General features: G+C 56.9%; 1 protein-coding gene across 2 annotated transcripts in view; it reads right to left on the bottom strand.

Annotated features, from left to right (window-relative positions):
• Positions 1–4,697: 4,697 nt before the first annotated feature.
• The window catches only part of KIF13B (kinesin family member 13B), a 212,224-nt gene continuing 202,971 nt past the window's right edge, over positions 4,698–13,950 (bottom strand). For both annotated transcript variants that reach the window (XM_027549009.1, XM_027549010.1), the window contains 2 exons: positions 11,628–12,474; positions 4,698–9,345 (listed from right to left, as the gene is read on the bottom strand). In XM_027549009.1, coding sequence (XP_027404810.1) covers positions 9,059–9,345; positions 11,628–12,474 — 1,134 coding nt within the window. In that variant the 3' untranslated portion in view covers positions 4,698–9,058. The remainder of the gene's footprint in view (positions 9,346–11,627; positions 12,475–13,950) is intronic.

Here is a 13,950-nt window from a genome sequence, read left to right as displayed (position 1 = left end):
CCCTGCCCTTCCCTCCCCGACCCTGCACTGGGCCCCTGGGGGGTCTGTGGCAGCTGCCCCCTGCCAGGGTCCCCGGGCTCCACAGGCAGGACAATCCAAAGGTGAGCGCGGGTGTGGTGTTTGAGGCTGGCTGTGTCACTCTCGCCTGTGCTGCTGCGGTCACAGTCACAGACTGTGAAGGCGCCTGCTTAGCTAGCGAGTGAGGAGAGTGGAAGTGGGGCAGCCGCCGCAGGTGCATCAGACCCAAGAGGGCAAAGAATCAGAGTTAAGACCAGGATGACTCACCTGCTGGTCACTGGAACCCTGGCTGCCTGGCTCATCCTGTTCTGTCTGTGGGATTGAGGTGTCTGCCCACAAGGGCCGAGGAAAGCCGTCACCAGTAGGGCGAAACGAGATCAGAAGTGCGCCTTTGAAGATGACTGTGAGAGTATTCGTTTGTTTCTCTTTTAAAGTACGTGGAGTCTGAGCTGAATTCGGGGCCTTGGCCACGTGGCAGGTGGACGAGGGTTCTCCTGGGACCGCGCTGTTGACATCAAGGCACTGAGCTGTGCTTGGATGGGGGCTGGTGCGCTCCAAGGTTTTGCAGAATGGGACAGTCCATACCCAGGCACTTTATTTTCATGAATAATGCAGGCTTTTCGTTCAGACAGTGGAATAACCCACACGCTGGGCCTTCCCATTTAACACGTATGGCGTTTGCCGGAGGAACTGTGAGCAAGTGGCACGAGGGGGTTTGACGGAGGCAGTGGGTGGGCAAGTCTGCCGTGGGGCGGCCACGCACAGGCCCCTGGTTCTCCAGGTGCCGGGTCCAGGTTCCGCCAGCGCCGGTCGGCTCCCTGGGTTGTAGCTGTGGCTGAACTGGGGGAGAGGCTGGTTTCTCTCAGCTCACCTGCATGTGGGCTCTGGGTCGCCGGGCACTGGGTGATGGTTTGTTCCGTCTTCCTGGGCATTCGTTGCAGGGATGGGAGCTACTGGTGCAGCGAATTCTAAAGTGGAACGTGAGTTGACGATGGTCATTTGATCAGATGCCTCGGGACTGCCCGAAAGTGTTTAGCATCCACCAAATAGTCGAGTACCTGTGACAGGCCGGGGGGCCCTGCCCAGCGGGGGCGGGTGTTGCAGGGCACATCACCCCTCTGCCCCTGCTGCCACGTCCTAGTCTTCGTGTTTCCCTCTGGCGTCTCTGGGTCTCTGTCCCCACCTTGTGCACCATGCGTCCCTGAGGGGAGTCGCACCTGTGTCTTGAGTCTGCTGTAAGGTGTTCAGTCTACCTCAAGGGGGTCGTCATGGTCAGCTCTGTCCCATAGCAGTCCTTCCCACGTCGCCACACACACTGGAATGTATATCTGCCCTGGCCCCGGCCCACCTTCGTCAGTCACCCTCCTGACCCCATCTCTTCCTCTGTCACCACAAACTCCTAGTGCAAATTGGATGCTGCTTTAAATGTGAAAACAATTGTTCAAAAGCTATGAAACCTGAATGAAAGCTAAAGCTGAATTTATAAGCCTTGTTGCATATGAGCCAAAAGTGCAAAAAGCTCTATATAATGAACTAACCTGCCACTCGTATAAATATAAATATATATAAATATATTAAAATCAGACTGTTCTACAAAATTGTGTATTTGTATTTTTGTGTACGTACAATTTTCTGCTAAGCAGAAGGAGGATGTAGTATAGGAAGCTGTGAGAAGAGATTCGGTTTAATCCTGTTTCTTTGTTACTTATTTTTGTTAACATCAGATGATGCCTGTCTTTGTCTCACGTGTATGACACTGTTTGGAAATCTGCAGTATCTCTCTTCCTTAGGGCCACTGTCCTCTAGAGAATGAAGCCTGGGTGGAGAGCGCCGTCCTGGGCACCGGACGTGGGGCGGTGGCCCAGGTTGCCCGGGCGCCACTGGGGGCCCTGAGGTGGGACTGCAGGAACCAGAACTCCCCTTTCTAGAAATCAGCTTCCAAAACAGGACTGTCAGCGCTAAGGCAGACTCCCCACCGGGAGGGGGCGCGCACGAGGGCCAGAAGGTCGCCCAGAAAGCCAGCCTGGCTCCCTGGGCTCTGGCCCCTCTCCCACCTAGCTGCTGCCTTTTTCAGATCAGGTTACCAAATGCCTCCCCTCTGCCGAGCTGCTGGCGCTTCATCCCCCAGACCTCCAGCCCCAGCTCCCTGGAGGGTCTCAGAACCCACCTTCCCGGTGCTAACACACGAGAGGCAGTAGTGCGGCTGCCAGCAGGGGCCAGAAACGAGCGTCAGACTGGCTCTGCGTGCCCCGGACAGCCGGCCTTCCCCCGACAGAAGCCCCAGGCCTGGGCCTGCCCCCACTCCCGCCCACCTCTCAGCGTGCTCCCACCAGCCAGCACCTCCCCAACCCTGACGTGAACCTTCTCTAGGGAGAGTGATACTGCACCTTCGCCTGTGGGACTCATATTTATAACAATGTGTGATGACTGTAGCAAACAGCCCTTGTTTCTGGATGTACATGGTCCGAGAAACAAGCGCTCTCTTGTATTGATTAAAATAGTTCCGATGAGTCCTGTATCCTTGTATCTCCTATTCTGGATTAGTGCCTTTTGGACAGTAGACTGTTCTGTAATTAAAATGTAGTATACTGCTTTTTTGTACAGTTTTGTTTTAATAAAACTTTTTTTTAATTTGTGTTTATTTTAGTATTGTACCTATTAGAGAATAAAATGTATAACTGAACAAAGGCTGGCCGGGATTTCTTTGAGTAAGAACAGTCATTTGGGAAGTGCCCAACCCTTCTGTCTTGAACATCGGTCCCTTCATGCTTTAAGAACAGTCTAGCATCCCAGAGACAGATCGCTGGGAAGGGGTTCAGGGGATGATCAGGCATCTCCTGGTTGAGGGAATGTCTGCCGGGAATCTGGCCCCTGCTGCCTCCAGCCTGCGCTCCCTTCATGTCTGCCTGAATTTCCCAGGAGAAGCCGTGCCTTCCCGTAGCTTCCCCTCTGTGGTCCCCTCAACACAGGCCCCACGCCCACGTCCTGAAATCACTAGGATGCCAGCAGCTGCTCTTCCCCGAGGCCCACAGCCCTTACTTTGCCGAGCCGCACCCTCAGCACCTCGCTTTCCTATGGAAGCCCTCTTTCCTGGGGCTTCACCTTCAACGTGAGAGAAAGCTGAAGCTTTGTTCCCTGCGTTTCTTTAAGGCGTCTAATGGTCGAGAGCAAATTCTTAAGCAGGACCGAAGGACCAGGTGCCCAAGCTCCCATCTCACCTGACAGGTTTACCAACCCCTTCTCAGAAAAGGGAGCCGGGGTTCATCTTCTCACACATGGTGTCTCCAAGCTTTAGGCTGCCAGTAGAGAGATGAGCAGGCTTGCGGAGGAGGGCGATTCCAGGCCACCGCCACCCCATGCTGCTCCTGTTTGGGCCAGAACTGCTCCTTCCGGTTGTGCCCACAGCATCCCATCCCTGCGCCTCCATCTAGGGTCCTCCAAACACATTTGCCTGGAGGGAACCTCCTCCGCCCCCCAGAGCTCCAGGGCCCCCGGCTGGTGGGCACCACGCTCTAGTTCATGACCACGGGGCTCGTCCGGCAACACGAGGCCCAGTGCAGGACGGCACGAGCTGTTCCGAGTGACCCAGCGAGTGAGCAAACGGACACAATGTGACACCCCCACTGGCACCATCTTAGGGTCTGAGCGACTAGAAACCCCACAGCCTCAGGCAAAGGAGATCTCATTGAGTTGCAAGAGAGTAAGTAGCCGCTCAAAAAACGAGATTTATCCTAGGAGCTAGATCCATCTGAGACGCTTGCCTCGGAGCAGGATAGCTCCTGGCTGCCAAATTTCTGTCATTATTTGGCAGCGCTTATCTCTGAGAACAAGTCCTGGGCGCTTATGAATATAAACAAGTCCCACCAGGACGTGCTCTGACTGCTGGCCACCTCCCCGTCAGCCCTCCCGGCGGCTGTGGCCCTTACATATGCAAGTACATTTTATCTCAGGCGAGGCGCTGGCAGAGTGACTCACCGATGTGGGGCCACCAGCGTGCTGGGCTGACCACGTCCTCGCGGGGAGGGCGGGACCCTGAGGCCACCTCAGAAGGCCTGCTCCTCTCCCCAGTGCTGTTTGGGTCCTCGCTGGGTGCCACGTCCTGAGGATGCTGGCGTGAGGCAAGCAGGACCCAAAAATTTGCCATCAGTTTCCACAACCTGTGGAGATGGGACCTGCTGGCGCCCACAGCCTTAATCCTCCTCCCCCAAACCCCTTGCTGCGGAGGCTTTGAAGGTCCGCTCACCTGTGCAGCAGTGCAAGGAAGCCCTGCTCCCTGACTGCGGCATCTGACGGGGTGCGGCACGCAGATCCAGGGGGACACAAGCCGAGGCCCAGAGCCGGGACATGCCTGCTCCCAAAAGTGGCCTTCCACTGAGTTAGCCCAGAAGCTCCAAGTCTAAGGTCATCAGGAAGTTTCTGTTGGTCCTTGGCTCCTGAAAGATATCTCAACCGACAGGCCACAAAACCACATACGTGACAAAGACCGCTGGGCCTGGGGGTGTGCGCTCAGGGGACCTGCTTCTGCCCTGAGCCTCCCCTCTTCCAGTCTCCATGCTGAAAAGGCCAGCCCCATCACTCAGAACCAGGCCACCCCAGCCCCTGGGGGACAGTCTGGAATGAGCCCAAACACCCCTGCCTTGGTGGGGAGAGGGGAAAGCAACAGGAAGACCACAGACGCAGGCAGGAGATCATCTGGTTTTATTTAGAGGCTGTTGGTCATATGGTGGGAAGGCATATAAGGTACAAAATTACAGACGTTTAGTTCACTATACAATACAAATCATTAAGTCTTTACAGGTCACTACAGAGTCTTTGGATTTTTCTTAACTCCCATTTCACGTGTAGGAAATCAACAATCCCCCAATCAAAGTCACTTCCTTGTGTGAACCCATCGTATTTACAGAACTCCACACGAACAAAGGCTCCAAAATGCCCCCGACACGATTAACGAGCAGCACGCAGAAGGACGAAGGGTTCCTCCGAGAAGGGTGCACACAGGAAAATGGGGGTGGGGTCTCAGGCTGCACAACCTGTCCTGGAGGTGAGGAGTAACAGACAGACAGACAGACGGAGTGGTGACCCTGGGAGCTAGAGAGGTTGTGAGCACAGGCAGGCCTCCGTCAAGGGCGGCTCATCTTAGCCCACAAAACCTCCCCATGGTTTCACAGACAAGGGAGCTTAATCCAAGAGGAGGGAGAGTAAGGAAGGGGCAGGGGGTGTGCTGAACATCTAAGCCTTTCAGACTCCTCAGGGGCTGTTCACAGCTCACCAAGCATACAGGGCCCTTCATGCCAGCCTGGCCCACCCTACTCAGCCCCACAGCTGGGCTTTCTCATCCTCCTGCTCCCTCTGGGCATCTCAGTCAGCCACGCCCACTGCCTCTCCACCCCAGTCCCCTGGGGTCTGCAAAGCAGGAGGGCTCCCACCCCGCCTTGACTGTCCTCAGGGAGCCTGGAGCCCCACACCACTCCTGCTGTCTTACTAAATCCCAGGGCCTGATTGGCTGACATTTAAAATGAGGTCTGTCTGTCAAGAAGTCGAGGACAGAAGACAGAGGGAAGGGGGCCCCCTTCCCTCCTACCCAAACACTCTCCAGCCACACCCTACCCCCAAAAACCTCAGGGCAGCCCTTCGCCCTGCAGCGAAGGGACTGCAGCCCTTCAACTCACAAGCTGACATCAGTCTGCATCGAGGAGCGAGAAGAGGCATGACAGCCTGGGGCAGGGCGAGCTGCCTGCCCCAGCTACAAGAGGACAGTCCGCAAGCCCCCAGGAAGCCGGCGACAGCAACAGAGGGGCCAGGGCATCCCAGGAGCCTGCTCCATCCATACACACCGACCCAAGGTGATGTGGGGTCGTGACGCAAAGTGGGGAGTGGTCCGGGGGGGTGAGGGGGGTGCGAAGATAGCTGTCCCCACATGCTGTGAGGACACAGCAAGGCCGCCACAACGCACTGTGTTCTCCCAGAGCTCCCTCACTGCCCTCAAGGGTCCCAGGCCACCCAAGGGCCAGAGCAGGGCCAGGAGAGCCAGGCCAGCCACTGCCCTGCCAGCAGCGCTGACGAATGAGGGTGCCTGGGGCAGCCTGCGTGTTGACCTGGCCACGAGGACAGCTCACCAGGAGGACCAGTGACATGGCCTTCCTAATACAAGCATGGGCCCAAACTCGCTTCATTCTGAGAAAACCCCAGGCGAGCCGGGGGCTACAGACTTGAGAGCAGCGACAGAGTTTTCCTCACGAGAGGAAGGACCACCTCTGCACACAGGGGCCCTGGCCGCAGCCCCCCAGTCCCAACAGCACGAGGCCAAGGGCTCTAAGGAGATGCTGCCTCACTGGGTAGGGACGCCAGGCCCCGGTGAGTGCAGGGCAGGGCCGGTGGGAGACGCTCAGGCAGAGGGAACTGGGGATGTTTGAAAGGCAGGCCCCAGGAGGAGAAGGGGGTCCTGAGGCCTCCCGGGACAACAGGGTTGGAAGGAGCTGACCCACATCACCCAAGGCTCCTCTCAGCCCCGCAAGCTCCAGCCAAAAACCTGCTCAGGGCAGCAACCCTGCTGTTGTCTCATCCACTTTAGCTCAACCAGCAACAAAATGAGCGCAGCCCCTCGTCCCCCAGCTGACCAGCCCAGGCCGGTTCTGCGAGGTTGTGACGCCCGTCGCAGGGCAGATGGGCCCCAGCAAGTACTGGGCTCCGTCCATGAGGATCACAAACACCCCAACCACTTTCTGGTTCCCCACATTGTCTCTGCAAGTGTGGGGTGCACGACTTTCTGCCCCCAGGCAGCTCACAGGGGCTCTGGGAGCAAGGGCTGCCCTCCCAGGGACAGGAGGGTGTCCATGGAGAAGGATCTCACACTGGAAACAGGTCTGAAGGCGAACGTCTATGCTGGGAAGGAGGTTGTGTAGAAAAGCTGACACGGAGTTAAGAGCACTTAGTTCAGGCACACACCTTGCCTGGCAGAGGTTCCCCCAGCAGACCAGTGGAGGATAAGGAAGGGAGTGCCAGGGGTGGCCCCACAGATGGGACCCCTGGCCCCCTGCAGACCTGGGGCTCCGGCAGCCCTGGCCCCGAAGGAAGGAGACAGGTTTCTTGTGGCAGAGGGCAAACCACCAGCCTGGAAGCTGCACCCAAGGGATGAGGAAGATGCCTTCTGCCCGGGTCAGGGCAGCTGTCATGGGGGAGCCCCCCACCCCTCCCCAGAACCCCCGGCCAGCTGTCCGCTGGGGCAGCAGATGGGAGCAAGGGCACACCGGGCCAGGTCACTAAAACCTGCAGACTCCATGCCGGGCTGCTGTGCCCTGGGCAGGTGGAGGTCCAGGTGGGCTGGGAGCTGCTTCTCGGGGACACAGAAAGAGCCGGGATGGGGAATCAGAGCCTGGGGCTCCCACACACTGGAAAAACCAGTAACTCTCCTTGGTTTCAGTCTGCTCACTGTGAGAACCCTTCCAGGTCCCAAGCTAGGAGTATTTATTGAGATGAAGGGGTGCGATCTTAGACTCCCGGGCCTGTCCCCCATTCTAAATAGGGCCAGGGCAGCTTGGGGTAATGAGATCTTGTTCTGGGTAGGCGAGGCCACGGCCGGCAGAGCCTGCACGCAGCTCCGTCCTATCCCGCGGTCCCAGAGGTGACAGGAAGGTGCCTTGGCGTCAGCACGCCGGATCGTGGAGGCCACTTCATCCGAGCTCCTCCTGTGGAACCAGGGCTGCCTTCAAGTGAGGGGCTTCACGTTGCTAGACAACCGAGTTTTGTTGTTCTTTTTTTTCAAGCTTTCTGGCTATCATTTTTAAGAGTCTAAACACGAGAACTGAAAAGGCAGCCTAGAATGTTGTGTGCAAACTCCAGCTCCAAGCTTCCACCCTCAACTACACGGTGTCCCCAAATCTTGCTCACAGCACAGGCCCAATGGCTCCCGCGAGGACAGGCAGGGAAGGCAGCCGAATGTTCGTCACCACTGACCACCACCTTGGTAATCTGAGACGCACTGATGGAAAAAGGGCTCAGGGCCAGGGCTGTCTGGCCCATGGCTCCTAGAGGTCCCCAGGGGTGAACCCCGCCAGGCTGCAGCCCTGGGCTGAGCAGGCATTAGGGCACAGAACTGCCATGAAGCTGAACTGGTCTAAGGACCCTCCCAGACCCCGAATTGCACCAAGGAAGGCCGTGAGGCCTCTGAATGCAGAAGCACAACCACCACCTCCTCCCGTTTTTGCTGTCAGCTGAGAGTAAGGCCACTTGTGCGCCTGTGTTTAAGACACAGGGAGGAGCTGAGTGTCCTCTGGCCCCTCCAAGACCCCCCGTGTGAGGCACCAGGCTGGCCATTCCACAGCGGTCATGGAGGCCAGTGATGTGCAAGGTGGGCCCTGGGCACTGGTGCTGGGCGGATGATTGTGGCTCGCAAACAATTTTAGATTTTGAAAAAATAAATATAAATAAATATATTCCAGGAACTCTGTTAAGGGAATAAATGACAAAAAGAGAAAACTTTCCAGGTATAAAGATGCTGAAACACCCACAAAGACACCCCTAAGAAACCCTGTGGAAAGAAAGAGGGAAAGAAGGGGCAGGCCCAGGGCCCAGGCACTTAGAGGAGCCAGCACTTGGGGGGTGCTGGGGTAACTGGGGTGCAAGCCAGGACTTGAGGCGCTGGGGGCCACCTCCATGGAAGTGAAAAGGCACTAGTTAACAATTATGTTTTAAATTAAGAGGTTAACGGGGTCACCAGAATAGAACAAAGAGCAACAGCAGCCATGAGTGGGCAGCCCAGGCCCAGGGACACAGCGGGGACCTCACTCTGGGCTTCTGAAACCTTCCACCTGAGGTCCAGCTGAGATGTGCCCTCACCCCCTGGGGAGAGGGTGAAACGGTGGGGGGTGAGGGGTGGGAGGGCACCAGCCCACGTCACCGTGCAAAAAGCATTCCTGGCCTGTCTCCAGGGAGAGCGGCTGGAGGGCCCCCCAGGACTGTCCCCGCAAAGGCTTGGAGGGGGCCAGTGCCCAGTGCCCTCTGCCCATCACCCCGGAAGTATAGGAGGCAACTGCCCCGCCGCTCAGCTGGCCCAGGACTTGCGGTTCTCGGGGTTCCCGTGGCCACGCTCGGCCCGCAGCGCCGTGCCCTCGGTCTTGGCAAGTGCTGCCGTCAGCGAGGCCAGGTTGGTGGCAGAGCTGGAGAGCGGGCCACTCCTGCGGGGCTCGGGGGCGCCCTGCAGACGGAGCCCCGCGCTGCGCCTCCGCCCCGCGCCTGCTGCCCTGCGCACGCGGCCCGGCCTCACCAGCAACCCGTAGCCAGGGTTGCACTTGAAGTACTGCTTCCCGCCGATGGAGCCGTCATTCTTACCTGCGGAAAGAGAGGAAGGTATGCAGGTGGCTCCCAGCCCCAGGGGACCCCCGTGCGCCCAAGGAGCTGCTCCCTGTGGAAGGTGTGGGGCCCCGGCAGTGCCTCCCAGGCAGCACCGGTGATCACTGCAGACAGATCCCTGTGGCCTCAGATGCCGCTTCTGATGCCCACGTGCCAAAGCAGAACCCCTCTTCCCCCTCGGCACTGACCGTTTTCAGTCTGGACAGTCAAAATGCAAACCAAGCAAGGAGGTCAGTCAAAATGCAAACCAAGCAAGGAGGTTGTAAGGTAGAATGATTATTTTTTCTAAATCTATTGGATGGGAACTGGCAAATTACCAAACTGAAGCTAGAGAAATGGGCTTCCCTGGTGGCTCAGTGGTAAAGAATCCACCTGCCACGCAGGAGACTCGGGTTTGAGCCTTTGGGTCAGGAAGATCCCCTGGAGGAGGAAATGGAAACCTACTCCAGTATTCTTGCCTGGAGACTCCCATGGACAGAGGAGCCTGGCGGCTATGGTCCATGGGGTCGCAAACAGCAGGACACAACTGAGAAACTCAACAGCAGCAGCTACTGAGCTGTCACCCTGGTGTGTCAAGGTGGGGAGAAGATGTTTCCTTCATAAAAGCAAATAGAAAATGCTTTAGGGTGAAGGCCAGCACAGGGCAGGGGGACGAGGAGTGGGTCCCTGATGCCTACGTGTCCACCAAGCTTCCGCTCAGGGAACGGCTGCCCCGCCCTGGGACACACTGGCAGGGGGGAGAAAGGCAATAAGGCTGGCGGAGCACAGCGTGTTGGACGCAGAGAGCCCCCTGTATCTCAAGAGAAAGTACGTCCACAGGAAACTTAGATGAGTACTCCCTGCTGCCTCCCTCGCAATGGCCAAGACGTGGAAGCAACCCAGATGTCCATCAACTGACAAGTGGATGAACACCACGGGGCATCCTTACAACGGGATCGCATGGGCCATAAAAAGGAACGAAGCGCTGACAGGCCGCGACCGGCTGAGCCTGGGGAGCTCGAGAAGGGAGATAAGCCAGCCACGGAAGCTCAGGCCTTTATGACTCTGTGAATATCCAAGTCCAGATTAGGACATTTCATATCAATTTCAACAACCAGTATAGATTCATGGTTTACCTGGGGCTTGGGGAGGTGAGTGTCTTGCTAATCGACATACCGCTTCTTTTGGGGGGTAATAAACCCATTGTAAAATCAGGTTGCACAACTCTGGAAATAAGTAATAACTACTGAACTGTACCCTTTAAACTTCTGGATGTTTTGTTATGTGAACTGCATCGCAATCAAACTATTTCCAAAAAACAAAAAAACCTGCAGTCCATTTGCTATATACAGTGTAGCTAGACCTAGAGGGCATTATGCTAAGTGAAATTAGATAGAGAAAGACAAATACTGTATGTTATCTCTTACATGTGGGACTGAAAAAATAAAGGACTGTAACAAAACAGAAGCAGACTCGCAGGTGCAGAGAACAAACTGAGGGTCACCCGTTGGAGAAAGGGAAGCGGGAGGGGCAAGACAGACGTAGGGGATTAAGAGGCACAAACCACTGCGTATAAAATAGGCTACAAGCACACATTATACGGCACCTGGAACACAGCCAGTGTTTTATAATAACTTTAAATGGAGTATAATCTATAAAAAATCTGTATCACCAGTTTGTACCCTGGAAACTAATACTGTAAATCAACTGTATCTCAATTTTTAAAACACAACAGGAAAATAATTATTTAAGCCCTGCCCTCAGTTTTTCTGCAAATGATGATGTCTTGGCTTGGAGGTGAGCCGTTCTATACAAGAGACTCACCTCTCCTTCCATCCTCCTGCTGGGGGCCCAGGAGCCTGGGGGTGTCTGGGGAACACCTGAGGCATCTGAACCTCCACATGGGCATCAGAGTTTGTAACCTGAGCTAACACAGCACACAGAGCTGCCATGATAGCTCAAACGCAGCTGTTTCTGTGACTAAAAACTAAACTCCAGAATTTAAATTCATTGTCGAATTAATATTTAGTAGCTTTCAATGACTGTCGCACGTTTCTGACAAATCTCTGCAGGTTAAAAAAAAGAGAGAATCTGACTCTTAAAACACTTAGGAGAGCCTTATCTAGAGAAAATTCCTGATTTTGAACAGTGGCAACTGCGGGGCTCAGAGAGGTCAACGATGTGCCCAAGGGCATACAGCAGGTGCTTGGCAGCGACCACACTTTTCGGCCAGACTGCAGTGGGCATGGGGGCAGCACCTGTCTCAAACTAGCATCACTCACCTGAAGGTAGGTCCAGCTCCACTCCAACCCAGGTGCCCTCCTGAAAGTCGGTGGGCCCCACGTATCTCACGATGCCCGTCTTGTTGGTGCCCACCGTCACATACTCTCCTTCCTTGAGCCACTCTGGGACCTCACTGGCTTCTTCAGAATCCGAGGAGACTTCCAGCTTTCCCAGGGCCTGAGCCCCAGCACTGCCGTCCCCCAGGTCCCTTGAGGCCAGTGGGTCCTCCGCTGTCCCCAAGGGGCCACCGGGGTCCCCGCCAAGCATGCGTGTGAACGACTTCAGCTCCGAAGTCCGCACCTTCTTGATCCTGAACGGAGAGGTGGGAGGGGGCGGCTGGAACCGGGGGTCTGAAGGCGGCGGTGGCCTGGAGACATCGGGCTCTGGGCCGGCCACTGGTTTCCCCTGGGGCTGGGTGTCCTCTGGCTTCTGCGGGGCGGCAGGGTAGCTCCTGCTCGCCTGGTTGGGTGGTGGCGGGCCCGCTGCCTGGTTCTGCTTCTCTGCAGACGCCCCGGCTGGGGCCAGGGCTGCCCCGCTGCCCGCTGTCTTTCCCTCCACCGAGGCGGCCGGGGGCTCGAGGGCGGCCAGGCTGGGGCCCGGAGGGGTTGAGGCCATGCCATCCAGACCCGGGCCACAGGCGTCTGACAGGGTGGCAGTGGAGACGCTGTGTGAGAAGTAGCCGCTGGAGGCTTCGCTCAGGGGGCTGGGGGGCCCATCCCCACCCTCAGGGGCTGGGGAGGTGGGTGTCACTCTCGGGGGCCCATCACAGGTCCTGGGCGCAGGGGTGGCTGGCAAGGCCACAGGCATGCTGGGGGCCACGCGCAGCCCCCCATTCTCCTGCTGAGCCTGGAAAGGGGAGAGTTGAGAGTTAGGCATTCCTCCCCAAAGCCTCAAGGCCAATCCTGTTGTCGTTGGAGACAGACAGCTCTGATGGTGGGACTAGAGTGGCCTTGCAGCAGGGTGGAAGGTTCCCACATCAGCCTCTCCATGCAATCTCTGAGCACAGATAACAGAGGCCAACAGTCTGCAAGCCATTGCTGCCCCTCCCTGCCCTGACCCGGGCTGAGCAAGGCAGCCCCGAGTGCCCCTCATTGCCGCCCCCTTCCATAAGGCACAGCTCCTATAGCTGCCTATGATAGTATGGTTTCTAGTTAAGAATTACACATTTGGTCTTAAATGTCTTATTTTTTGGTACAGAACTCCTAAAACCCCTGGGGTTTCCCAAATGCTATAAAGGTTTCCTGATACTCCTAACAAGCCCCTTACGACCACATCTAAGTTATGTTAAGGGGGGTGACTTTTGGAAAACCCCCAAGGAGGGGCTGGTTGCCAAGGGGACCAATCACATGCCTAGAAGGGTGTAAGTTTCCATCCCATCCCTGACCTCTGGGAAGGGGCTGGAGGCTGACTCACTCAGCAGTGGCCAACGCTTTAATCAACCATGCCTATGTAATGACCTCCACAAAACCCCTACAAGGACGGGGTTTGGAGAGCTTCTGGGCAGGAGAACATGTGGCAATGGGGGCAGAGCACCGTGCCCAGAGAGCACGGCAGCGCCCTGCCCTTCCCCTGCAGGTCTCTCCCACCTGGCTGCTCCTATGTTACATCCCTAATAAACTGATAGCCTAGTACGTAAAATACTTCTCTTGAGTTCGCTCCAGCAAATTCACTGAACCTGAGGGAGGGGTCAAGGGATCCTCTGGTCTGGAGCCTGCAGGACTTGGCATCTGAAGTGGGGGCAGTCTTGTGGGGCAGAGCCCTCAAGCTGCGGGGATCGGATACTGTCACCAGGTAGACAGGGTCGGGGCGGAGTTAACTGTGGGACACGCCTGCCTGGTGGTGGGAACGATGACGCAGGGCGGCAACTGGGCAGTGTGGTACAAGTCGGGCAGGAGAGCCTTCACATAAAGCATGGTGCATGTGAATGCCGGACTCCCTCTTACACCTCCTGCACTCAGGCCCGGAGCTCCTCTCTCGGGAATGGACCCCCCCCTCCCCGCCCCCGTCCAGCACCAACTTCCTAGGGAGGCTAAGAGGATCACTGGAGGCCAGCAGAGCACGCTGCTCCTGCAGAACTGAAACGGTGGCCTCAGCGAGGGATCTGGACGAGCCAGAGCACAGCTCGGCAGGAAGCAACAACCCTGGGGCCTGTGGGGCCAGGAGGCAGGGGAAGAGGAGGGACAGAGGTTGCCTGTAGGCTGTCCCCTTCACTTGAGAGGCTGTCCCCTTCCCGAGAGGCTGTCTTTTGAGACGCTGCTCAAGGCTGGTCCCACGGCCCGCATCAGGGTCTCCGATCTGGAGACTCGTGGGCCGAGGAGCAGC

The sequence above is a fragment of the Bos indicus x Bos taurus genome, chromosome 8 (genome assembly GCF_003369695.1).
Source record: "Bos indicus x Bos taurus breed Angus x Brahman F1 hybrid chromosome 8, Bos_hybrid_MaternalHap_v2.0, whole genome shotgun sequence".
Classification (NCBI taxonomy): Eukaryota; Metazoa; Chordata; class Mammalia; order Artiodactyla; family Bovidae; genus Bos; species Bos indicus x Bos taurus.
This window is presented reverse-complemented; position numbering and strand designations above follow the sequence as displayed.